The sequence below is a fragment of the Blennius ocellaris genome (genome assembly GCF_963422515.1).
Source record: "Blennius ocellaris genome assembly, chromosome: 4".
In the NCBI taxonomy this organism is placed as follows: domain Eukaryota; kingdom Metazoa; phylum Chordata; class Actinopteri; order Blenniiformes; family Blenniidae; genus Blennius; species Blennius ocellaris.
The window spans coordinates 12,307,162-12,333,803 of record NC_137653.1 but is presented as its reverse complement, the minus strand read 5'-3'; the positions used below and the strand labels follow the sequence as shown (position 1 = coordinate 12,333,803).

At 41.5% G+C, this 26,642-nt stretch overlaps 4 protein-coding genes across 5 annotated transcripts; 3 read left to right on the top strand and 1 right to left on the bottom strand.

Moving 5' to 3' along the window:
* Positions 1–672: 672 nt before the first annotated feature.
* On the bottom strand, positions 673–10,046 carry LOC308129477 (dynein axonemal heavy chain 1-like; the record flags this gene model as incomplete). The annotated part of the gene is made up of 19 exons (XM_080495421.1): positions 673–807; positions 919–1,083; positions 1,172–1,384; positions 1,540–1,793; positions 1,900–2,098; positions 2,241–2,396; positions 2,527–2,668; positions 2,751–2,833; positions 2,950–3,069; positions 3,188–3,410; positions 3,567–3,760; positions 3,934–4,084; positions 4,194–4,373; positions 5,478–5,733; positions 5,881–6,226; positions 6,335–6,476; positions 6,664–6,802; positions 8,581–8,682; positions 10,028–10,046. The coding sequence occupies 19 exons, from the start codon at positions 10,044–10,046 to the stop codon at positions 673–675; spliced, it is 3,219 nt and encodes a 1,072-aa protein (XP_080351547.1).
* fbxo42 (F-box protein 42) lies at positions 8,625–16,617 on the top strand. Of its 2 annotated transcripts, XM_080494379.1 has the most exons (10): positions 8,625–8,750; positions 10,554–10,833; positions 11,687–11,803; positions 12,565–12,699; positions 13,195–13,348; positions 13,478–13,588; positions 14,154–14,250; positions 14,469–14,525; positions 14,624–14,740; positions 14,870–16,617. In XM_080494379.1, exons 2-10 carry the CDS (start codon positions 10,560–10,562, stop codon positions 15,905–15,907), a joined length of 2,100 nt encoding a protein of 699 aa, XP_080350505.1. In that variant the 5' UTR covers positions 8,625–8,750; positions 10,554–10,559; the 3' UTR covers positions 15,908–16,617. The 2 variants fall into 2 exon arrangements, with proteins under 2 accessions (XP_080350505.1, XP_080350506.1); XM_080494380.1 differs by lacking the exon at positions 12,565–12,699.
* Positions 16,618–17,608: 991 nt separating this feature from the next.
* LOC308129750 (uncharacterized protein) lies at positions 17,609–21,395 on the top strand (the record flags this gene model as incomplete). The annotated part of the gene is made up of 7 exons (XM_080495798.1): positions 17,609–17,797; positions 18,390–18,479; positions 18,572–18,661; positions 18,751–18,873; positions 18,986–19,117; positions 21,023–21,139; positions 21,285–21,395. The coding sequence occupies 7 exons, from the start codon at positions 17,609–17,611 to the stop codon at positions 21,393–21,395; spliced, it is 852 nt and encodes a 283-aa protein (XP_080351924.1).
* A 2,011-nt stretch (positions 21,396–23,406) lies between these two features.
* Positions 23,407–26,369, top strand: LOC308129476 (uncharacterized protein; the record flags this gene model as incomplete). The annotated part of the gene is made up of 7 exons (XM_080495420.1): positions 23,407–23,622; positions 24,714–24,803; positions 24,896–24,985; positions 25,075–25,197; positions 25,306–25,437; positions 25,997–26,113; positions 26,259–26,369. The coding sequence occupies exons 1-7, from the start codon at positions 23,434–23,436 to the stop codon at positions 26,367–26,369; spliced, it is 852 nt and encodes a 283-aa protein (XP_080351546.1). The 5' UTR covers positions 23,407–23,433.
* Between the last annotated feature and the right edge of the window lie 273 nt (positions 26,370–26,642).

Here is a 26,642-nt window from a genome sequence, read left to right as displayed (position 1 = left end):
CATCTTGTTTATAAAACTACAGCATGTCGGCCTGTAAAGAACTAAGGATTGAAGTCACATTAAAAAAAAAAATTCAACGGATAACTACAACTTCAACCATACGAGCACTTTTTTATTATTATTACCAGTCAATAAAATAAGACAAAAATAATAATGATAAAATACACAAATAAACAAAACAGAGCATCAAAAAAGGCAATGGCAATTTAAACAAATGCTGGAAATCCGACAGAATCGTATCTTCAATAATAAAAAAAAAACAACAAGAATTGACCTCAGTAAATAAGGAGTGGGTGTGAGTGAATTAAAAAATGACGAACACTGCACAAAACATTGCTTATGTTGAAATTGAAGGTAGGGTCAAATCCAAGAAAGCTCATTTTAAAAGGATCATTTCAAGCAGTGGACTAAATTAACAATTTTTAAATCAACCAAACTGTTGAAATAACACGAATCACAATATAATTTAAGCTGAAATAGATTTGCAAGTTGAAACAAGTTTCCCATTAAGTTCATGTAAGTAACAAAACTTAGTTCATCTCAGTAAATGCAAAAGCTCAGATAACAAAAGTTATTTACTCAAGCCAACCTTTATTCTAAGTTAAGACTACTTTTTTATTATTATTATTATGTATTATGTAAACATTTAAGGCAGCCCTGTGAACTAAAATTTTAAGATGGAATTTGGGGAAAAGAGTCTCCTTTGGTCTCCAAGTAATCGCTGAGACCCTTCTGCACCTGCTCCAAAAGCTTGTTGCACATCTTAAGTTTAGCTAATAGAGTAGCATCTGGACACAGCTCAATCACCTAAAAACAGAAACATATGCAGACATTTAAATACAGAATCATCGTCATCATCTTCTGCTAACATAGCTTTAAAATTGGTCTAAATATATAAAATGCAACCAAATCTCTGACCTTCGGATTATCAAAGGCAGTTTTCATGAGCCTTCTCCATGTTTGATCCATTCTCTTGTATGTTCTTCCCTCCACGGGCAGCTGTTGGTTAATATCATCAGAGCTGAAGATGGGCTCCAAGTATAACCAGGAACGTTGGCATATCAGCCACTCCTTCAGCACATCCTAGTATCAGAACAGGACATCAGAACCCCATAAGAGACTATTATGATACAAGACGGACATTCTCCAATTTATTAGTGTTTGTCTGTACCCGAATCATGTTTAGCTTGTTCTCCAAGGTGTTGATGTGTCCCTCAAAGGTCTTTTTAAAGGGTGACAAGGATATGCTCTGCATCATGACAACGTGACCGTCAAGCAACTGGAACACTTCATCTGGACTTTTCAAAATATAAGTTCCTGTCTCCTTGTAGGGCAACACGTCAAAGTGCACTGTCAACCACTCGTGTTCCATCTTATCCAAGGCCTGGGTGGGTGAGAAAAGGTGGAAAACGTAAGAAAAAACTAATTTGGTTGAATTATCTTCAAAAAACTGTGTGCAGTTGCTGCTTCTTTTTTTCTACAGAAGAAGCATTTGTTAATCTGTTTCAATTAACAAAAATGGTTTCTTCTTAGAGGTACCTGCTCAATGGAATACTCTTTCCCAGCCATCTCATCCACATGAACGATATCGTCCACATAATTCTGTACGCCAAGCTCCAGACAGTCCAAGAAGGTCATGTTGGCTTGAGGTTTCATTTCCATCCGAGTGCGTTCTGAAAGCATCTCCCAGTGGCGGCTCTTCATACCTGGGTTCCTCAGCCCGTGAAATATAGGGACGTAGGGACGGAACTCCTCAATCTGGTCACGCATCATATTTGCCACCATTTGGCAATCTAGAGCCACGTGAAACACAAAGACCAGTCCATGACAGACTTGGGTCAATCACATGAACAATTAATTACCTTGCCAGATTTGCATGGTAACAGATGTACCACCGACCAGGGATGTCCTTGAAATCTTCAAGACATTTATGTATGGTCTTGAGGGCATCTGTCACGTTACACTCAAGCTGCTCAGGGTCAATGGAAGGCAGGGGGTCATTGAGCCACCTCTCGTGCCAATATAGCCAATTGGAGGTGGTTTTCCAAAGGTCATCATATGGCTGAAAGTCTTGTATCATCTTATGCACACGATCATACTGTAATACAAATGACCATGTCACAGTCAGAAAAGTTTTGTTTTTCAAAACCACAATTTTTAAAAACCAATGAAGTTGCCTGCACAATATTAAAATTGTATTTATTCTAATATTTTCTACACAAAAGCTCTTTTTCACTTACATTCGTGACAGGCATACCAAGCAGATGCTCTCTGGTATTGTATGTTTGAGCCATAGTCTGGCACTCCTTCAGTTGCTTACTTGTATGTTGGACCTTGTTTGACAGCTCATGAGCATGTTCAAGATCCACATGGTTTGCAAACCCAGCAACCAGCATCTACAAATAAAGTTATAAAATAGAGAAATATCAACTTGACACAAAGACTTATTCTTTTTTTTTTTTTTTAGATGTGCGAATGCATCTGCAAGGTTGAAAATCTCTGGAATGTAATCATAAAATCACAGACCTCGAAAGAATCAATGTGCCCCTCATAGCTATCTTGATCAGCGAGGTGAATTTTGCGGAAGCGCTCCTCATCCTCCACATGCTGGATGACAACTGCTTCCATGTTGCTCATTATCTGCTGAGGCCACTGGACAGTTGTCCACCTGCACAGAAATGTCCTCAGAATAATTCCAACTCAAATCTCAATTCATCTTAGCAGAACAAAAACACGAGTATGACACGTACTTTTTCTCAAAATCCTCATCTGACACATTGTAGAAAAACTCTTCTAACGTTTCATAATCTGACATGATCCTGCCAACGGGTTCCTGTTGAGGAGAGAGTTTGGAAAACAACCAAAAAAAGTGCACTGACACTGTTTTTAGATGTATGAAAAAAAAAAAAAGTACAGCAGGAATATCTGCTACGTTGATTAAACCTGCACCTTGAAACTCTTGAGCTCTTCTGGGATTTGTTTCATCCATTCCCTCTTTTCTATCAGTTCCTCAATGCTCTTGGGTTTCTCGTGTAGCTTTCTGTTCATCAAAGTATATGCTTCACATGCCTGAAGACAAAAAATAACGCTCACAAGGTGGAAAGTGGGATTTCGTGACTCATACACAAACTTAAATACTGCGTATTACACTACCACGCACGTTTTTGCCTCAAAATAAATGACCTACATTGTCAAGCTGCTTCCGTAGACTCATAGCAAAGTGATCCAGCAGGGCATCGGCTAAAGCCTTCCTTTTCTTGACGAGGGACTGCCGTACAGGCTCCACAAGTACAGCAAATGGACCGATCACAATGGAGTGTGGCAGGGTGCGTTTGATCGTCTCTATATCTCTGAGCTGAAGTTCAACCTCTTTTTTCACTTCTTGCGATGTCTGTTCTTCACTGTGAGATCTAGCAGCCAAACAACAGAGGCATGAAGAGAAATAAAGACTCGTTAATGCTAAACATGATTTCATCCAACAAGGAATGAAGATAAATGCGACGCACAGTCCAACGGTGGAACCTTCAAAAATGTTGGTATGTAATTGTAATGTCAAGCAAACTTACTTCAGAAAAGTTTGTATGTCCAAGTTGTATAGCTCCAAGTGTTTCTCATATTCAGCGGCATAGGCCTTGAGAGGGATGACTGCTTGAACCAGAGAATTGCTGACCTTCTCCCTCAGCTCTCTCACTTCTGGCTCCCACAAATTCACTGTCTCAAGCAACTCCACATCATGTATTACCAACTTCTGCAATACAAACTGGTATGGAGGAAAGTGACAAAATAAACTACATTCTGGTAAATCTACAACAGCACAGTCACTTGCTCCATACATCATGATTCACTGATTCATATGTACAGTAAAATGTTTAATGTGTATATTTTTTGGGGAATTAGATGTTGTATGAATCAAGTCATTGCAGCTTTGTTTACCTTGTCAAGCTGTGGTATATTGTGTGTGGCCAAAACACCCTGGTCAAACAGAGTAACAACAGATGTTTCGAAATTCTCCAAAGGAGTGCTGTAATGAACCCCAGTCTGATCCAGGACCAAGTCTACCGCAAACACAGGATTCTTCTTTGGCCTGAATGGCGGACAATGGAGCCATAATTACTGACACAATTCTGAACACTACTGTGACTGAAGTATGTGGAAGAGACAAGTAAATTGGTGATGGCCTTATTCTATCTTACTGGTACGGGCTGTTGATGAGGTCATCCCCCCAGACCAGGTCCTGGGAACATGTCAGCAGACTTTGGCAGGCATCCAGCAGCAGCTGAGTCAGGCTGACCAGAGAATCCTGCACAAGTAAGCGGAGGGAATCCTGCAGCTTGAGGCGCACCACAGCCATCAGCTTGCTCAGGTTGCACAGCCTGTAGACGTCCCAGCGAGACACGTTTACGTTGAAAGGACCCTTGTTGACAGCCAGGTTGGAACGAATGATGTTGGTCAGCGTGGGCACAAATGTCTTCCTGAGTAATAAATTAATCTGCAGAAGAAGTAGAAGAGTTAATGGTTCTTGATTCATATGAAATCCCAGTTTTTTTCTGCTTATTGGCAGGAAAAAGTAATAACAGTAAAATATACCTAATAAAAAAAGCAAGAAAATTTATTGTTATCTATATTTCACAACGACAATCCGCCCAATGATGAATGAGTATCAATTAAATATGACACATAGCTATATGCCTGTAGAACAACTACTGTATATTTCTGATTTTGGGGTCGATTGTATTTGCTAAGACTTTTTATCAGCACTCTGTGATCATTTATTAGCATGCTCCCTATTGAAAACATTTAGAGGAATAGGGTAATTAATTAAAAGAAAACGGCTTCCACAGGCAGTGTCCAGGAAACAATACCCGATGATGATGTGAAGATTGGACATCTTTGAATTTGTCCAGATGAAGCGGTGACGTTGAGGTCATGTTGAACAGCTTTAGGATTGCTACTTTTCTGGATTCAGACGACATCTCGGTTAACACAGAGATCACCTCTGGGCTTCTGAACAGGGTTTTTTTGAAAAAAGCAGCTTTGTTTTCTCCGAAAGTGGAGTAGAGGACTGGAACACACCCTGCGAATTAAACCAGAATAAAAAAACTGTCAAGATCATTGTCACTGGCTGACACTGAACTTAAATGACTGATGGAAAAAATTGAAACAAAATCACAAATAAAAAAAAACAAAAAACTTCACAATACCTTTTTGGGGTACATAAGCAGATTCCTTCTGTGGCAGGGTGATGTGTGAAAACTCCCCAGGGCTGCTCATCACACATTTGTCAAAAACCATGCGGTTCATTGTCCAGTCATATTCTAGTTTGATCTCCTTCTCCAAGTCCCCTATATATCGCTCTAAACTAAGCACATGACATTCACTTCATTCTCCATGTCAGTGACTCAAAATCTTATCTCATAAAGATGTGCCATACTAACAAAGTGCAAATAACATTATAAAATTAAAAGACATCTGCTTACTCATTGGGTCTGAGGCCAGGAGTTGACAGGACCAAACTTTTGATACGTTGGAGGGTGTCAGCATTGCTGGATGGAGTTCCTGGACAAATTGGCATGCAGTTCACAGAGAAGTGGTATCGACATTGAGCTTCTGTGTTTTCTCTGTGGCGTAGAGCAAATTGGATGCGTTCAACAAAGACATGCGGGTCCTCGGCACTGAAATACAGTCTGATCCTGGGAACCCAGTGCTTACTGCCTGCTACCAAGGAGCTCTTTCCTATACACAGAGGGGGAGAAGAAGTATACAGTTAAGGTTATCAGGAAAAAAAAAAGGTAAGAGAACAACATGATACAACAATGTGGTACTATAATTAAATATCATTATCATTATTGACCATATGCTCCTCATCCTTGATGAGACTACCTTTGTGGTCTGTCTCGTTGCTGTTTTGGTGAACTTTCTCCACCAGGTATCGACTCTTCTCCTTACTATAATCAAGAACCCCAACTAAATGCCAACAATAGTCCTGGGATGGACTTCTCAGGTCATCTGCAATGAAGAGTAAAATGTAAACATTGAAGAGTTGAAAGAAAGTACATAAATTTTTTTTTTTTTGAACAAACAACTGGGAAAATATACCTGAAGGAATCACATCATCTTCGGGCAGCAGGGCTTTAGCAGGAATGGGTTTTCGGTGAGATCCTTCAACTTGGCCCAAGGCAAGCCAGTCTTCTGGCGTCCGACAGTCATAGTCCTCATTGTCAAACATCTCAGGAACAAAAAAAACATACATGAGAAAACACCACAAACATGGGGTGTAGGGCACTCAAAGAACAAATGCCACAGAAAGATTGCATTAATACTGTAATAAGCTTACTTCTAAAGGGAGGTAGGGGGACTCTTGTGAAGTTGTGTGATTGTCACTCTGACTCAGATGTCTTGGCACAAGGAGGGTAGAGTCTATTCCTTTGTCTGCCAGCAGTTGTTCAAAATCTAAGTTCAAGAACTCCCTTCGACGTCTGTCAAGAAGCGTAATATAATATAACATAACAACCTCACCATCACCCAGAAAATCTCTAAAAGATGCATTGTAAACTCATATTTGTGCACATTCATGTCTAATGGGGGAGTCTGGCAGCAAGCGTTACAGCACTCCATAAAATATTCTTATTCATAAATAAATATTCTTCAAAGGAAAGAACATACCTTTCTATGGCTACTCTGCGGGGAATATGACCTGGATTGGTTTGGTACGGCATGTGGATTTTAGGCGCATCTCCTCCCTTGCAAAAGTACACGTTCTGCACCAGCTTGCATAGATCAGAGGGAGCCTTGTAGTTTGTACCTATAGGTAAGCAACACTACGTTTACATGTTACAATCAATGAAAGAGTTGTTTTTTTCTACATATTATTTGTTGTTATTATTATTATTATTATTATTATTATTAATTTATTTTTCTTACCATATGTTTATTACAAAGAAGTTTTACTCACTTTGGGTTGATTGGTCATCACTTAACCTGAGGACCAACTTTGCCAGTGACCTCTGCTGGGTCTCAGGTCTCTTTTTACAAAAACATGAACAAATGTTACCTTTTTTTAAGACTAGAACAGCATATTCTTTGAAGAATAATGTCTTCCACAACATGAAAAATGAAGAGAAATGTCAGAAAGCAACAAAATGCACCTTGACCTGGTCGTTGTGCGTGGAGACACTCCTCTGATCCATCAAACTGCCTCCTTTGTTCGGGTCAAGTGGGCATCTGTGACTGAAAGTTGGAGGCTCTGGCTCGGGGGGAATCCCGGGATGTTTGTGGTTCATCATCTTCTAGAACAAAAACAGTGTCTCTGAACACGCAAACCTGCAACGACACATAGAGATGAATTTCCTTTATAAGTTGGTGGATGCTCCAAATATGGGAGCGATCCATTAATTTCCAAAAATGGAGAGAGGGAAATTTAGAAAATACTTGTGACATAATTCAATTGACATTATTATCAGGGTTTTGTTCACAATTAAATAATTCCATGTTTCAACTGAAGCTCGTTAGTTAGCCCTTAGCTGTTAGCATTACTTTCTGCTAAAGGTCATTTCACACATTTTTTTTTTTTTTGGTCTTAAATCATAGAAGCAACACATAACGAAATGTCTGACATACCTTGTCTTGATCACAGCTGAAAGTAGACTCTGCATAGAAGAGGTGTTGGAGTGGTGAACTTGTGAAATCTCAGTTTCGCAGTCAGTGAAGAGTCACTGTGTTGGCGCTGCCAACCGTTGCCATGGAGACAAACAACATTGTTCCCTCCAGGTCGAGCTGAAGCTTTAAAGTAGTTCCCGTTATGGTATTATAATTGACTTTTCTTTTAGATTTTTTTCATGATTGCAAATAAACAAGCCATTTCTTCTTTGTGTAGCTCATGTAATGAAAGAGAAAGAGGGACCTGCATCAGGATCAGTCCAGACTGACATAAATATTGTAAAAAATAATAATATCATCATAATTGTTTTGTGTGCTGAGTCAACCTGTTTTTGAAAAAAAAAATTCTGATTTCATATGCCTTGTTGTAAAAACAGAAAAGATAAAGTTGAGATCCACTTTTTTCAAGTTTCCCGTTTCCTCAAAAGTGAAGAAAGTTGACTTTAAAACACTTAATGATAAACTATATATCCCTCTGCTAAAGTTTTGAGACATTGGTTTAATTTTGATTACAACAGTTGTTCTACAATGAAACAACTGAGCATCTTTTCTTCTTTTTTTCCATTGTAAGCCTAATAATGCTTCTGGTGTTTTACTTGATATACCAATAAAAACAATTCTACTCCTGATTTGGCCATTAACACAATTTTGATTACTGGAAAATTCGATTCACACCAACAAATATATACAAAAACAAAAACAAATTTTCACAAGGATCTATGTCACGACTTTTCATCTTTGAAATGTATGGGGAATAAGAATGCTGTAAAACTGGTTTACCGTTGCAGGTTAATTAAAAAAATCTGAATAAAAAGTTTGAGATTTTTCCTGTTGACCCGGCAGCAGCCTGAGGGCTGCAGTGTGCGGAGACCCACCCCGGTACCACCCACCCGGGTCCCCGCCCGGAACCCCCCCCCCCGGTACGCGGACTGTCAGCAGCCGCTGGAGCGTCGCTGTGCTGCGGAGGACGCTGCTCGCTGAGCGGAAGATGGCGACTGTTTGGAGGCTGCAGGGGAATCTCCGGAGCTGATGCCGGGGACGAGGAGAGGACAGCGCACCACTCAGAGGCCTGAAACGACACGTCTTAAACAACGGTATTGCCACGGCTGTCACTGTTTATTTGTTGTCGGGGCGAGCGGCGTTTGAGCGAGAGAAGCCCGACGAAGTGTGTGGAATGTGGGAGAAGCCCACAGCAGCCGCTGGTGGAGCTAACGTTAGCCTAGATTATCAGCTTCAACAGTACATGACGAACTGGAGGAGTTAAATGTGACCGCCGGGCAGTCATAGAGCAGGATTTTAAACTGTTGGTGTATTTAAACAATGTGGTAAATGGGGTGTTTCAATTTCTTAAAAAAAGAAAACCAAAACAAAGCCAACCTTCAAACTGAGCTTGAAAATTCATTGACGCTAGTTTCCGTGAGCGTGATAGCTTAGCCAGCGTTAGCCGGTGCTAGCACGTAACGGTACACCAGTACTACGTTAGTTAGATTTCTCAACATGTGCCAGTTGGTTAGGGAGCCTCGTTGCAATTTATTTAATTCGGTTCCAAAATGAACACTTGCTGAGGTGTGGTGTGGTATATGCGGGAAGCTTCCGGCGACAGTTAGCATTAGCAGAGCCCGTCGCTCCATTTGCGATGAAGCGACGGGCTAGTTAGCTCGTGCTAACCGGGACGGGCAGTATGCAGGGGCCGGCTGCTCGGGTTAAAGAAAGGCCACCACCCGCTGCAAACAATGGCTGTAATCAAGGTTTGTTGGCTGAGCGGGTAGATGCCACTGTCTATAATGTCAGATTAAACCCCGCAGTACCTCTGGTTTTTCGTGCAGTTCACTTTGGTCTGATCATTCCATTTCAGATGCAGAAATCCAACATTCAGACACGTTTGCCACTCGACATATGGATGTATTTTAGCCAATTACCAGTGTCATTGTAAAGCTTTCGAAAGTTGTCGACCATCCCTTTTTTGTTTGGGACGTCTTACAAATTCGGTTGGCAGCACTGTCACTGACAATGATCACGATGTGCACATGATGCGTCAGAACGCTCCCCAGACGTAGACGTACTTTTCCATTCTTTCTACATCAGCCCATACACAGCTTTTTTAGCTTTTGGCCAACACTTGTTCCAATCGGACATTTAGCTATTCCTTGTCCAGACGAAGTTCGAGCTCTTAGTAAAACTGACATTTGAAGTGCTCTTAAGTCAACACTCCTCACATGATCTCAGTTTAATGTTCACTGGCACAGTTTTACAGTTTTTCTCTGCAGAAATCTTAGCCAAATTAGGTAATCGGTGCAATATAAATAAACAATTACACAATCCTGTTTCTGTCAAGAATGTAGAATATTGAAGGTCCGCCCTATTCTTTCACCTCCGAGCCTGGCTTTCATCACCGCTTTAGGTCTTGTGGTGCGGTCAGTCGGTTTGCCCACATGTCATGTTTAGATCACCCTTCGTTTCCACTGCATTTGTCTTCCCTACGTCATCAAGCTGATATAAACTCTTCAGTATTGCAGGAAGGACCCAGAGTCCCCATGACAAGTTCTTAATCGTGTCCAGTCAACAAAGAAAAACAAGTGCAACTTGTCTTTTGGTATCAATTCCTTGTCATTCAGCAACAACTTGCTCAATGTTTCATCTTTGTACATCTTTAAATTTCTTTTAAACACAAGTTTTGTCAAATGTTTTAATTGTCCCATTGTTGACAATGTGACTTTTTTTTTATTATGTACTCACTGTTATTCTTAATTCTTCTTTCTTGTTTTTTTTTTTTAAGGTGCTGTTACTAAGTTTCAGATATTGCAATGTCAATAGTTTCAAGTTTAAATTATTGGATTAAGTTCAGTAGATGGTGAGCTCATGCACATCACTCGTGTGTTTCTCTCACGTCTCGACAGACAATAATGTCCCACTCCCCTGACAATGAAGAGGGATACTTTGTTGCCATGGATACAGAGGATGACGGTGCAGAGCCTGCAGGGATAAGAGAGGAAGTGGAGTCAACGATGGGGTCCTGTCGACAAGAAGGGAACATGGACAGCAGTGCCAAAGGAGACGGGAGGACAATGATGGAGTTGCCAGAGGAAGTTCTTGAATATATCCTGTCCTTTCTCTCTCCGTATCAGGAGCACAAGACCGCTGCTCTTGTATGTAAGCAGTGGTATCGTCTCATCAAAGGTACGCAGCCCACATTTGCATTATCTTACGTAAAATTGAACGCAGTGAGACTTTTTCTTAATTGTCTAGACACATCCTCGAGTTCTTTAGGACCCACTACTATCATGATAACTACTATTATGTAAAACCGTTAATTGTGCATCTTGTTCTTTTCCACGGTTGTTGCCGCAAATCATATGATCTGCATGTTTGGATTTTTCTTTTCACAAGACAACTTGAGCATTTGGTAGTGAGGAGCTCTGCTTTAGGAAGCTGCAGTGGTGACTTGTCAGCAGTGGGATTGAAACCATCAAACGACTGGCTGCAAGCTCACTTTTTGAAATTGAGAAAACAACACAGATCCGAGTTAAAAAAGCCAAAGTGAATTTAATCTGAGTGCATTTGTCAAATTGTGTGCTAAACTTCTGAAATTATATCTATCCCTATTGATTTCAGTCCTTACATTCTTTGAATACTAAAAGCTCAATTGTCTACATTAAATAGAAAAGTAACAAATGCTATATTGTCTCATTTATGATAATCTTACTGACCAGCATATATAGCTTTACTATAAAAATGTAAATCTGAAGAAAATAACCATAGTACCTTAAAGTTAACTTAAAAACCAGGGAGTAGTATCTGACTCTGTATCCACATGGTGCCTCTATGTGATCCTGCTACTTTCTTGAATGATTTTGTTGTGATGACGTGGCATCTTTTAAAAAGTGCTTCACCCACTAAAAGGCCTCGTAGTGGAGAAGCACCCTGTGAAAGTTTGTAAGTCCAAGCTTGTTCAGTTGTGCTCATCTTCTGCCTTGTGCAAGTAGTGACACCCTCTGTCTCCCTGTCGTTTGTGTTTCTGTCTCCAAACTAGGTGTCGCTTATCAGTGTTACCATGGTTTTTTGAGAGCTGTCCAGGAGGGAAATATCCAGTGGGAAAGCCGAACGTACCCATATCCAGGAACCCCCATCACTCAGCGCTTTTCACACAGTCAGTATATTGTGTGCACACATCACTCAGTGTCACGTGTGAAAATGCTTTTTTTTTTTACAAATGACCTGGTTGCTTTTGTTCCTGTGATTGTTGGACAGTGTTCCTCATACAAGTCAGTTTACAGACTTAGTTTCTTTACATGATTGAACATTGTTCTGCTATCAATTGAGAAGATTATATGAGTCATAAATGAAATTGGCAACATCATTTTACTTGATCTTTTTAATTGTTTCTCCTTGAAATCAATTTTCTCCTTTCATAATGAGTCCATGTCCATGGCAACTGAATTTCAAGTTTGTAATTACATAATTGTCAAAAGAGCAGTGAAGGCATTACATCAATACTGGAAACGGTTGTTTGAAAGTAAAAAAAAAAAAAGAAGCAAAGTGAGACACTTGTTGATAAATTATAAACCTTAAAATGTATCGCTTTTTGAGAAGGACATGTTAACGTCCAAATTTAAATGGTGACGTTTTGTGACGCCTGTTTATCGTTTGAAGATTTAGCAAATGTACTGGTTTAATGAGAATTCTAAATCTGACCCACATAAAAGACAATGATCATGTCAATGATCTGAATATAGTATCAGACCTGGTCAATCATGGGTTATTATAGTGGAGGAAAGTGCTATTTTCAAAAGAAAACTAAATCTATACAGCTACATGTGAAATCTCCTGTATTTATTATTTCTGTACTGCAGTTTTGTTTTTTACAAATTTGTAGTTAATTTATCCTTTTTGGGGGGGGGGGGGTTACAGGTGCTTGTTATTACGACTCAAATCAGTCCATGTACGTGTTTGGGGGCTGCACTCAGAGTAGCTGCAATGCTGCCTTCAATGATCTGTGGAGACTTGACCTCAACAGCAAGGAGTGGATCCGCCCTTTAGCCTCAGGTGAGAGACCATTGGGGAACAAGTACAATCCTCACCTGCTGGGACTCATGACCCGTTAATATGTACTGCCACATGGAGATTATAGAGGAACTGTGGCAGGACGAGTTATTCATGTTTGATCATGTAAAGTGTCTTTAAAAAGTGCTATACAAGTTAAATGTATTATTATGTTTGTGAATACAGCGGCTGGATGCTTGATAGCATCAGTTGAGTGCAGTGTACTTTTAGGAGTTTAGAGCTTTTTGGCTTTTTATTTGCTGTAAAAAGCTTCATCTGTGAGATCTTGTGCCTTGAAGGTAAAAGCATTCATGTTTCTGTATTAATTGGGGGATATATTCTTGATTGTGTTGCTAACAAGTTGTTTACAAGTCAGTTTCTGGCGTCCCGGCAGCATTCGGACATGATGCGAATTTTCCTTTGAGTATTTTGGGTTGAAACTGTTTTTGCATCAACTTATTTACACATAAAGTCATGTTGTGCTTTGTGTTTTAACAGGCTCTTATCCGTCTCCTAAAGCTGGAGCAACTCTAGTGATGCACAAAGATCTGTTAGTGCTGTTTGGCGGGTGGACTCGCCCCAGCCCTTATCCACTGCACCAACCAGAACGCTTTTTTGACGAAATCCACACCTATTCTCCCTCCAAAAACTGGTGAGATGAGTTTGTCTGTGTCCCATGGTGCAAGCGCGATCGATGTTTGACGCGTTAGAATTTCAGTCTGTAATCTTGTCCCTTGTGCCTCGGTTGTTTTTTTGTTGTTGTTTTTTTTTCTCGTCTCAGGTGGAACTGTATAGTCACAACACATGGACCTCCGCCCATGGCTGGCCACTCTTCATCCGTGATTGGGAACGTGATGGTTGTGTTTGGCGGATCATTAGGAGCTCGTCAAATGTACGACTTTTTTTTTTTCCCGTTTGAAATTTATCATAGAATACTTCAAAAGTCAAAGCTGCACCGGACACGATACAGACCAAGGAGTGAGACATCGAGTTTCCAAAAGTCCCAACATCTCACTGATTCACTGAGTTTATGTTCTAAGTTGCAGTATTTTAGATGAACTTGTAAGTGAAACATTACAGAACAAGTGACACAAAGACTTAAGGATGATGGCCTGTGACCAGGGCGTCGCCTGACATCAGCTTCAGGTCCCTGCAACACGAGAAAGCTGTTTTCGTAGATGGAGTGACATTATTTTAACACATTCGGCATTTTATTAGAAACAGTGCCATCCTTCATAAATGTTGTTGAAACTATTTTTACACTTTTTTATTTTTGCCTGTAATTTACTTGCTAAAAAAGACCATTTCCTGCATTTGGATGTCTGCAGGCGTTAGAAGTGAAATACTGAACATAACAACATAAAGGCTGGTTTAAAACTTTGTTCCACAAGATGTATCATTCTTTTTTTCTTTGCCGTCCCACTTCATGATGATGTTGTTCTGCTGGTTCCGAACAGGAGTAACGAAGTGTGGGTTCTTGACCTCGAGCAGTGGTCCTGGTCCAAACCACCCACATCTGGACCGTCGCCCCACCCGCGAGGAGGCCAGTCACAAGTAAGACCGCTCCAGTATTGGACCTCATCAAACTCGAATATGTTCATTCCATTAGAAAATGGCATCACTGTTTTAAGAAAGAAGCTGAATACATATTTTTGGTGGTTGTTGTTTTTTTGTTTGAAAACCTCCCTCTTTTCTCATTGAAACAAATGATGAGCTCCACACCTTTTATTAGCTTTTTTTGTGTGTGTAAATAAGAAACGTTTTCTTATCAGATTGTGATCGATGATCAAACGTTGCTCATCTTGGGAGGCTGCGGTGGCCCGAACGCAGTAAGTCGCCTGTGACGCCGCTATCAGAATATGGGATTCCTCAGCGGTATCCTCGGAAATAATAGTTTTCACTCGTGCCTTTGTCTTCCCTATTAAAGCTCCTTAAAGATGCCTGGCTCCTCCACATGGGGGCTCCTCCCTGGAGGTGGCAGCAGCTGCAGGTAGAAAACGAGGACCACGGAGCCCCGGAGCTGTGGTGCCACCCAGCATGTAGGGTAAGTGTGTGCCGTGTCGTATTACTATTTATACCTAAAAAAAATCACGTTTCGCCTTTTTATCCAGGTATGGTTTTATTCATTCATATTTGTTTTGTCGCTTCGTTTTTTTTCTTCTTCTCCTCCCAGGTGGGCCAGTGTGTGGTGGTTTTCTCACAGGCTCCATCTGGCCGCGCGCCACTCAGCCCAAGTCTTAACTCCCGGCCCTCCCCCATAAGTGCCACGCCGGCCCCGCTGGGCCCCGAACCGGCTTCCCTGCGCTCCCAGTCCCCCGTGCGGAGCGGGGCGGCCGGCGTCGTCCTGGGAGCTGTGGAAGAGGCTCCGTGCGTGAACGGCCGCTGGGGCACGTTGAGACCGCGTCCGTCAGCGAGGGGCGGGGCCAGAGAAGGGAGCCCCTCCTCCTCCAACCAGCCGTCGCCGTCGCAAGGCCCCGACAGCCCCCCTCTTCCTCCACTCCCTCCTTTAATAAACGGCTCCTCACCGTCCCCGCGGACCAGCCCGGCCCAGGCCGCCTCTCCTCCCTCCCGCCCCCACCTCCCCGCCCCCACAGACTATGGCTGGGAGTCCCCTCCCCCCACCGCCGCCCACCCCGAGGTGCCCAGCACCAACGGCCTGCACACCCCTCCTTCGGGCTCCCCACGCACTCCTCCGGGAGCGGTGTCTCCGGCTGCCTTAAGACGAGGGCTGGAGGCAGTCAAAAATAAATCTTCCTCACCTCTACCGTCGTCGTCTTCCCTTCAGACACAGGGGGCTCCGCCCGGCGGAGGAGCAGCGGGCCCTCCGGGAACCCCTCCGTCATCGTCCTCCAGTCCTCCCCAAGCAGCCGGAGCAGACGGACACGCCATTCCGCCCATCGCGCGGCGTCTCGGACACCACCCGCCGCAAAGCCTGAACGTAGGGAAGCCTTTGTACCAGTCTCTCAACTGCAAGCCCATGCAGATGTACGTGCTGGACGTGTCGCGGGCCAAATCTGCCAGGGTGGTTTCATGGAGGGTTTACGGGAACGGGACTCCGGCTGCGGTCACCGGGCCGCCAGAGACCAGTCTTCACACCGTGGTGCAGGGCAGAGGGGAGCTAATCATATTCGGGGGCCTCATGGACAAAAAACAGAATGTGAAGTACTACCCAAAAACCAACGCCTTGTACTTTGTACGAGCCAAGAGGTAATGCAGCTGCAGAGGGCACCGGGAAGAACAGACGCTCCGCCCTGTGGCCACACGAGGGAACTGACACACAAGGCCTTTTTTTTCCTGTAGGAAGGATTTTGAGAAAAAAAAATAACATAATCATTATTAGATGTTTCACTTCAAAAAGTTCACTATCCTCCATTCTGCCTACTGCGAGCATTCAAAACACTTTACCGACACTTTTAGAAACTTTGGCTTGAACGAGAAGTGTGCGTGCGTGTGCGTGCGTGTGGTGAGAACAGGACTGGACATTTTTGTTCTCTAAAAGCAACAACGGTAACGTTTCTGTTTTCCTCTGTCATCGTCCTCGGAACCCGTGAAAAGAGAATCGGCAGAGGAACCGATGCAGTCGACAGAAAACCAACCTTGCTTTTTGTATCACTCTTTAAGCCTGCAATGTTTACATTGGAAATTGTGTGGGTGTGTATGTGTTTGTGTGTGCACGGCGGTGGTTAAAAGTTGTTGATAAACGTGTGTTGGAGGCCATGACGGCTGAGTTGTGGCACTGTACTATAAACATAGTTAAACAATAAAGGCCTCCATGTCCGCTCTGTCACCGTCTCCAATGGTTTTGTGTTTTCGTCTCGAATGTTGCTGCTTTTGTTGAGTAAATGATCCCGTCGTAGTGTCATGAATCAAATGTAATCAAAGATCAGAATAAAGAGTTCTAATAATTCTCATGATGTAAATTCAAGCTATAAAAAAAACAAAAAATAAATATTTGTTCAGGTTTCTTGGCGTCATCCTCATTCGTAATTCAGATTTGCAAGAAAAGAAAAGAAATTCCATGTGTACAAAATATTGGGCTGTTTAACTCAAATTGATTGCATTTGGAAAAACTTGTATATGTATAACCAGTTATCTCTGGGGCCTGCAGGTATTTTAACAATGTTTGAATGACTTAAGTGCATAAATTTAAGACTTCACAAATGTTTGAAGTTTGAAAAATTTAAATCTTTCACCCTAAAGGATACCAGGTTTACCTTGCAGATATGTGCAGATGGAAACTGTTGCGAAACCTTTTGCAACCAGTGTTTTTTTATGATAATGTACTTGAGCGATGAAGAATTAGAATAAGAGGATGTATATGGAGAACAAGCTTCACTGGTTGTGACTGGGACTTTCTTCTTTTTCAAGAAAGAGTCCTGCTCCCTGGGGAGGGGGGGTCTATGAAAAATCTTTTCTACACATACCATTAGAGTGGTGTCATTGACAAATTACAGACACCTGTTTGTATAGTTACAATAAAACATTCATTTTTACAGTACATTCATAATGTGTTATGTCTCATGCTGAGACACATATAATCCACTAAAGAGGCCGTTTCAGTAACTTCAAATCATATTTTTGGAAGATTATTCATGTCCTGATTATAAAAACACTTAAAAAGTGTTTAAAATTTAAACACTTAAAATTTTTTATCAAGGTTTTCATAATGCATCGGAGCATTACACTTAAAAAGGCTCATCATCCAGAACATTATAACCCTCTCTTCTCTTCCCCCATGCTTTTCTTTTTTTTCTTTCTTGGAGAGACTGCATAACCTGCACAACCTGCACTAAGCCCCGCCCCCCCACCATACACACCTCTGGTAAATACAAATATTCTGTTGCAGGCAACTTCTGCAAGCAGTACATGGTTAACATTTGTCTGGACGTGTCATTAACTTGTTTCATCCAAGATGAAGAATAATTCGAATCAGACCTGCGAGCTGCTGGAAAAGCTCCCCGGCCCCTCTGACCCCCAGAGCGGGTTCGGAAGCTCCCAGGATTACATGGACAACCAGCTCTACACCATCCCAGGCATCCGGCGCTACGAGAAGATGTTTGGGGCCGGTTACGTGAGCACAGGTGGACACACCGCCACCAAGGTTTGAATATAGTCTGTTGATCCCAAATACAAGAGTGAGTCCAAAGTCTATTTGCACGTCAAGACAAAAAAGTGGTGGATTTCAATGAACAGAAGTTATGTAACCAATAGCATTAAAAAAAATCTTCCTTAGATCTCCAATTATTTCCTGCACTTTTACTCCGTGCTTTATGTTTTGTGGTTTTCCAATTAAATATTGTGATAGCTTTTGCAAATTCTAAACAAAAGTGAGTATTATTACATCAAATTACAAGTTATGTCTTATTTCTAAGTTGAGGCAAGATTGTGAACAATTACCTTCCGCTGCAAAACCATGCAACAGTTTTAAAAGTGCATTTTCTGTTGGCAGGGTTATGGGAGGCACTCTGTGAACCACGTAGAGGTTTAGATATCATAGACAGAACATAGTGTACCTGTAGTACATGAGACCATTCTCCAAAGTCAGAAAATGAATTGACACTGACACATACCAGATATATCAAATAGGTATTATTAAAGTGATCAAAACTCCACTTGAATTGAGTACTTCTTGTCCCCCAGGCAGTAGTTTTAGGCTTCACCAAGCGGATGTCTGTGCGGTTTGTTCCTTCCAGGAGTTTGTGGACCTGCTGAACCTGAAGCCTGGACAGAAGGTGCTGGATGTCGGTTGTGGAATCGGTGGAGGAGACTTCTACATGGCAAAAGTAGGAGCAATAGTTACCTGACATACATGAAGTCCTACTGACACTGTTTAATTATTAACGTGAGCCCGACAATGTCGGTGTCATTTTTCCAGACGTTTGGCGTTGAAGTTCTCGGCGTGGACCTGTCACACAACATGGTGGCCATCGCTACGGAGAGGGCGAGGGCGGCAAACCTTCCATCGGTACATCAGTTTTCTTGAATTGAATCTAAAATCGACTTGTAAATATTACTGCTAAGCCCTGAGCTGAAACATCATCTGCTTCATGTCAGGTGCGGTTCGAGGTGTGTGACGCCACCAAGGGGACCTTTCCAGAAAACTCATTCAACGTGATCTACAGCAAAGGTGTACTCATGCACATCCGTGACAAACTGGCCCTCATGAAACGCTTCCACGTGAGAACTTTCTCGTCGCCATTTTTTCTACTTCTGCAGGGGACATAAAATAAGTTTTGCAAATACTATTCAAATTCTACATTTTCTCTTTGTTTGTGTTTTTTGGGCTCAGTCGTGGTTAAAGCCCGGAGGACAGCTGCTCATCAGTGATTACTGCTGTGGGGAGAAACCGTGGACGCCAGTGTTCGAAGCTTATGTCAAGCGCAGAGGTTGCTCCCTATGTACGCCCGTGCAGTATGGCCAGGTAAACACAAAGTAAAGGCAGAAAACTGTTCATCTGGGTCGACACAGATAATTCTGGTCCTCTTATCAAGTCCATTATGTCATCCCACTGCAGGCTGTTATTGCAATATTCCGTTCATGAATTGAATTGATCAATTGTGTCTGGGTCTGTTCCAAACTTTTTTAAACAGGCAGCGATAAGTCCTATCCTAAAAAAGCCCAACTTGGACCCAGCTGAGCCTGGCAATTATAGGCCTATATCGAAATTGCCCTTTATCTCCAAAGTTGTGGAAAAGGTGGTGGTTGAACAACTGACTGCTTTTCTTCATAATGATGAAATGTTTGACAAATTTCAATCGGGCTTTCACAAGATGCACTCGACTGAGACTGCCCTACTAAAAGTGTCGAGTGACATCCGAATGGCTGCTGACTCTGGTCAGTTTTCAGTATTGGTCCTGCTTGATCTGTCTGCAGCTTTTGATACTGTAGATCATAAACTGTTGCTACAGAGACTCAACACTGACTTTGGTATATCTGGGACTGTCCTGAAATGGTTGTTGTCCTATTTGACTGATAGAACTTTCTCTTTGTGTATAAATAAAGTTATGTCGGAAGCTACTCCTTTGCTGCATGGTGTTCCTCAGGGTTCCGTTCTGGGGCCTTTTTTTGTTTTTGTTGTATATCAGCCCTCTTGGGAAAATCATCAGCCGTTTTAAAAATGTCTCTTATCATCTCTATGCTGATGATATTCAGTTGTATTTTTCATTTAAGGAGTCAGAGATGCACAGACTGTCAGAGTTGATGGATTGTCTTTCATGTGTAAAGTTGTGGCTCTGTGATAACTGCCTTCAGCTCAATCCTAAAAAGACTGAGACTTTGATTATTGATCCAGAGCAAAAAATCCCTTTGATTGTCAACCACCTTGGTTCTCTGGGCTCCCCGGTTCAGTCGAGCATCAGAAATCTTGGCGTTTGGTTTGACCAGTCTCTGTCCCTCGACAGCCATTCGAGACGTCTGGTCAAAAACTGTTTTTTCCACTTGAGAAACATCGCCAAGCTAAGGCCAATTTTATCCAACTCTGATCTAGAAGTGGTAAGTCCTGCTTTTATCTCGTCTTGTTTAGATTATTGTAACTCCCTTTTTACATGTTTTAACAAATCTGCCTTGAACCGACTTCAAATGGTTCAAAATGCTGCAGCGCGGCTTTTAACAGGATCTAGCAGCATCTCACATTACTCCTATTTTATATTCTCTGCACTGGCTCCCCATCAAATTTCGAATTGAATTCAAGATTTTAGTTCTGACATTTAGAGCGTTGCACAGTCAGGCTCCTAAATATGTGTCTGACTTGTTGTACCCCTACTCCCCCGGTCGCTCCCTTAGGTTTTCGGACCAGGACCTCCTCACCGTTCCACGGACCCACTTTAAAACCAGAGGAGACTTGTCCTTTGAAGCTGTTACTCCTAAATTGTGGAATGACCTTCCTTTGTCGCTGCGTGTAGCTGACTCTGTTGATTCTTTTAAGAAGCAGCTGAAAACACGGCTGTTCAGACAAGCTTTTAGTTGACATGGCTGTGATTGGTTTTATCTTAATTCCGTCTGTACTATTTTATTGTTTTTTATCCCTCTGTGAAGCACCTTGTGATTTTATCTGTGAAAGGTGCTATACAAATAAAGTTTCTTCTTCTTCTTCTTCTGAAATCATCTACTCTTGAACTCAACTGTCCGTTTATAAATGATACCTGTGTGGCAAAACAAAACAAACAAGTGATATATGTCCTAACATTACTTGTTTAGATGTTTGCCATAAATTAATTTACCATCCATCTTAAAAGTGTGAAACCTTTCATGCTTATACATACTTATACAACGTTCATACAAGTGTATGTATCAAAACATAGTGTGACCCGTCTCTCTCTTCCTGTAGTTGATTCAGGAAGCTGGTTTCTGCAACGTCCGGGCCGAGGACAGGACAGCACAGTTCATCTGTCTCATTCAGGCAGAGCTGCAGCAAGCGGAGGCCAACAAAGATCAACTCATTGAGGTTAGTTTGAACAAGCATTTGCTCTCAGATGCAGATGGTGCCAAAATGAGACTTTGCACACCCGTCATCTTAATTTGACGACAACCGAACGTCATTTTTACGCCTGCAAATGAGTCAATAGCAGTCCTGTCTCTATCCACTACAGGAATTGTCAGAAGAAGACTATTTGGCAATGGTGAATCGATGGAATGAAAAACTAGAATGTTCAAACAGTGGAGACCATCGGTGGGGGCTCTTCCATGCCACGAAGAACTGAGTCATCAAATGGAAGCAGAGAAAATAATAAAAGACAAAATAAAGTCATTCTCTTTTCTTTCTTGGTGAAGGTCGTCTCTGCTTTATGACTGTAACGAACAGGAAGCTCGTTCCTTTATTTTGATGCACTCACAGCACTTTATTCAGCACTTTAAAAGGTTTATCAGCACTTTAAGAAGCATACAGCAGTTTAAGATAAAGATATTTGCACATATATAAATGAATTTGCACACAATTGTTGTTTTAACTTATTTATTGAATCGTCTGTTGTCGATAGCTCCGGCCACCTGTGGAGACAACACAACAATGAATGGAGCAATGTGCAATATGTGTATTTAAGATAATCTTATTCTTTTAGTTGTTGATGTGTGTGCTGTGAATGTTTAAAGATGTGGTGTGTGAGGAGTTTCCACTTACCTTGTCTTGTGTTCAGGCCGGTGTCCGAGTAAAAGATTACCCCTAGGACAGACACCATTGAAGAAGGTTCCAGGCTGAACCAAGAGGAGGAGCAAGTGGGGGTGTTGCACATAGTGTTAGTAGGGTTTAGGATTTAATTGACTATTTAGGTGTTTGGTTTTAGAGGTATTGGTTAATAGGAGTTTTGTTTCATTAAGTTATAGTTAGGATTTTGGTTTGGAGGATTTTAACTTGGTTTTTAGACACTAATGTTAACTTTTAGTACCTATAGAGCTTTAATGGTTTCACCCAGTTGAGGGAAGTGTATTTAAGGCGCCTTTTTACATCATTCACTGTTCTGCTGCTGGAGAAGCCACACTCCTCAATCCTCCAATACATTTTTAGCACTTTGTAAGTTTTTGTTTTGGGCACTTGTGAAAATAAAAGAAAGAAAGATGTGGATCACCCTCAAAGCTGACTCCTCACTGATTTTACTCACAGCTCAAACCGCTCGTCAGCCATTCTGAGGCCATATCGGAGATCCGAGGTCAAACAATGACTAAAAACTAAACCCTTTCATCTTATCTCTGGTTTCCGTAGTGCTCAGCAGGTGAGAGTTTATACTGTAACTGTACTGAGTGTCCAGATTTATTTCAAAACATCTGCAAACATCAGGCAGGCAAAGCAGTGTAAGTGCAAGATGGAGGACAAAAGGACTTCTTTAGTGTAAATAAGTTCTAAACGCAGTCAACAACAGAAATGCTCTCCTCGCTGCGGCTGTGAACAGGTGAACATAAACTCATTCATTCAAGCCCACATTTTATGATCCATCATCATCCTCCAGTCCTCCTCAAGCAGCTGGAGCTGACGGACACGCTATTCCGCCCATTGCACGGCGTCTTGGACACCACCCACCACAAAGCCTGAACGTAGGGAAGCCGTTGTACCAGTCTCTCAACCTCAACCTTAAAGTGTCTGTTAACAACTTGTCTCATCTGTTTGAGTAGTGTAGGCGATGGCCAATTGAACAATATGTATAACAAGTTATCTCTGGGGCCTGCAGATGTTTTAAGAACGTTTAAATGACTTTAGTACATAAATTTAAGACTTGACAAATGAACAGTTTGAACAATTTAAATTCAATGAAACAATCTATGAAAAATCTTTTCTACACATACCATTAGAGTGGTGTCATTGACAAATTACAGACACCCGTTTGTATATTTACAATAAAACATTCATTTTTACAGTACATTCATAATGTGTTATGTCGCATGCTGAGGCACATATAATCCACCAAAGACGCCGTTTCAGTAACTTCAAATCATATTTTTGGAAGATTATTCATGTCCTGATTATAAAAAAACTTAAAAAATTTTTTTATCAAGGTTTTCATAATGCATCGGAGCATTACACTTAAAAAGGCTCATCATCCAGAACATTATAACCCTCTCTTCTCTTCCCCCATGCTTTTCTTTTTTTTCTTTCTTGGAGAGACTGCATAACCTGCACAACCTGCACTAAGCCCCGCCCCCCCACCATACACACCTCTGGTAATTACAAATATTCTGTTGCAGGCAACTTCTGCAAGCAGTACGTGGTTAACATTTGTCTGGACGTGTCATTAACTTGTTTCATCCAAGATGAAGAATAATTCGAATCAGACCTGCGAACTGTTGGAAAAACTCCCCGGCCCCTCTGACCCCCAGAGCGGGATCACGAGCTCCCAGCATTACATGGACAACCAGCTCTACACCATCCCAGCCATCCGGCGCTACGAGAAGATGTTTGGGGCCGGTTACGTGAGCACAGGTGGACCCATCACCACCAAGGTAGGAATATAGTCTGTTGATCCCAAATACAAGAGAGAGTCCAAAGTCTATTTGCACGTCAAGACAAAAAAAAAAAAAAATTGAAGTGGTGGATTTCAATGAACAGAAGTTATGTAACTAATAGCATTAAAAAAAACAACTTCCTCAGATCTCCAATTATTTCCTGCACTTTTACTCCGTACCTTGTGTTTTGTGGTTTTCCAATTAAATATTGTGATAGCTTTTGCAAATTCTAAACAAAAGCGAGTATTCGTTGATGTTCCCTCAATAATTACATTTCTTAATCATTATTGCATCAAATTACAAATTATTTCTTATTTCTAAGTTGAGGCAAGATTGTGAACAATTACCTTCTGCTGCAAAACCATGCAACAGTTTTAAAAGTGCATTTTCTGTTGGCAGGGTTATGGGAGGCACTCTGTGAACCACGTAGAGGTTTAGATATCATAGACAGAACATAGTGTACCTGTAGTACATGAGAACATTCTCCAAAGTCAGAAAATGAATTGACACTGACACATACCAGATATATCAAATAGGTATTATGCAACATTGAAAATATTCACGATGCCCTCAGAATAATTTTAAACTGTCACTTCAGAAAGAATCCTGTTTTTTTTTTGTTTGTTTTTTTAACTTCGAAGTAGATTAAGAACAGTTTTTTTTTCTGATATGTGAACTGTTTATCATGTCATTAGAAATCTGCAAAGTGCAGGCTGATGTTATTTTATTTTATCCTGGTATGCAGAGTGAATTGAGACAACATATGTTTATTTTTCACTTTAATATCTGCTAACCAGGAGCAAATAGCAACCAACTGTGTAACTCCATCAAGGTGTAACGATCACAACTTACTAAAAAATATGAGACACATAAAAAAGCTATTTGTAATTCTGGCATGTCAAATTCTTGTTTTGAGTTAACTGGAATCAAAGACCATTGGATGTAGAGCGATGAAGAAATCAAGGTGATATCCAATTGTTCGGTACAGTAAAGTGATCAAAACTCCACTTGAATTGAGTACTTCTTGTCCCCCAGGCAGTAGTTTTAGGCTTCACCAAGCGGATGTGTGTGCGGTTTGTTCCTTCCAGGAGTTTGTGGACCTGCTGAACCTGAAGCCTGGACAGAAGGTGCTGGATGTCGGTTGTGGAATCGGTGGAGGAGACTTCTACATGGCAAAAGTAGGAGCAATAGTTACCTGACATACATAAAGTCCTACTGACACTGTTTAATTATTAGCGCGAGCCCGACAATGTCGGTGTCATTTTTCCAGACGTTTGGCGTTGAAGTTCTCGGCGTGGACCTGTCACACAACATGGTGGCCATCGCTACGGAGAGGGCGAGGGCGGCAAACCTTCCATCGGTACATCAGTTTTCTTGAATTGAATCTAAAATCGACTTGTAAATATTACTGCTAAGCCCTGAGCTGAAACATCATCTGCTTCATGTCAGGTGCGGTTCGAGGTGTGTGACGCCACCAAGGGGACCTTTCCAGAAAACTCATTCAACGTGATCTATAGCAAAGGTGTACTCATGCACATCCGTGACAAACTGGCCCTCATGAAACGCTTCCACGTGAGAACTTTCTCTTCACCATTTTGTCTACTTTGCACACTTTCTTACATTTTCTGCAGGGGACAAAAAAGTTGATATTTTGTCTTTGTTTGTGTTTTTGGGGCTCAGTCGTGGTTAAAGCCCGGAGGACAGCTGCTCATCAGTGATGACTGCTGTGGGGAGAAACCGTGGACGCCAGTGTTCGAAGCTTATGTCAAGCGCAGAGGTTGCTATCTATGTACGCCCGCGCAGTATGGCCAGGTAAACACAAAGTAAAGGCAGAAAACTGTTCATCCGGGTCGACACAGATAATTCTGGTCCTCTTATCAAGTCCATTATATCATCCCACTGCAGGCTGTTATTGCAATATCCCATTCATGAACTGAAATCATCTACTCTTGAACTCAACTGTCTGTTTATAAATGATACCTGTCTGGCAAAACAAACAAACAAGTGATATATGTCCTAACATTACTTGTTTAGATGTTTGCCATAAATTAATTTACCATCCATCATAAAAGTGTGAAACTGTTCATGGAAAACATACTTATACAATGTTCATACAAGTGTTTGCTACAAAAGAAAAAGAAAAAACTGCAGACAATAATGAGTACGTTATGTATGGTACTTCTTTTAAAACTTGGTCTCATAGAAAAGTCCCTGTGGGCTGTGAAAAAGTGTCCTGTTACATAGAAAAACAATGGAATGGAAAGTAGTAACATATTTGGATGTTTAGTGTCATCATCTTGTTGCTATCGGTATTTAGTTATCGGTACTAATGTATCAAAACACAGTGTGACCCGTCTCTCTCTTCCTGTAGTTGATTCAGGAAGCTGGTTTCTGCAACGTCCGGGCCGAGGACAGGACAGCACAGTTCATCTGTCTCGTTCAGGCAGAGCTGCAGCAAGCGGAGGCCAACAAAGATCAATTCATTGAGGTTAGTTTGTACAAGCATTTGCTCTCAGATGCAGACGGTGCCAAAATGAGACTTTGCACACCCGTCATCTTAATTTGACAACAAACTAATGTCATTTTTACGTCTGCAAATGAGTCAATAACAGTCCTGTCTCTATCCACTACAGGAATTGTCAGAAGAAGACTATTTGGCAATGGTGAATCGATGGAATGAAAAACTAGAATGTTCAAATAGTGGAGACCATCGGTGGGGACTCTTCCATGCCACGAAGAACTGAGCCATCAAATGGAAGTAGAGAAAATAATAAAAGACAAAATAAAGTCATTCTCTTTTCTGTCTTGGTGAAGGTCGTCTCTGCTTTATGACTAAAACCTAAACCCTTTCATCTTATCTCTGGTTTCCGTAGTGCTCAGCAGGTGAGAGTTTATACTGCAACTGTACTGAGTGTCCAGATTTATTTAAAAACATCTGCAAACATCAGGCAGGCAAAGCAGTGTAAGTGCAAGATGGAGGACAAAAGGACTTCTTTAGTGTAAATAAGGTCTAAACG

Excerpts from the sequence above, each read along its gene's own strand:
- fbxo42 (XM_080494379.1), top strand. The coding sequence starts at position 10,560 with ATGTCCCACTCCCCTGACAATGAAGAGGGATACTTTGTTGCCATGGAT. Across the intron at positions 11,804-12,564 it reads CACTCAGCGCTTTTCACACA|GTGCTTGTTATTACGACTCA; the intron begins GTCAGTATATTG and ends GGGGGGTTACAG. Across the intron at positions 14,251-14,468 it reads CGCGAGGAGGCCAGTCACAA|ATTGTGATCGATGATCAAAC; the intron begins GTAAGACCGCTC and ends TTTTCTTATCAG.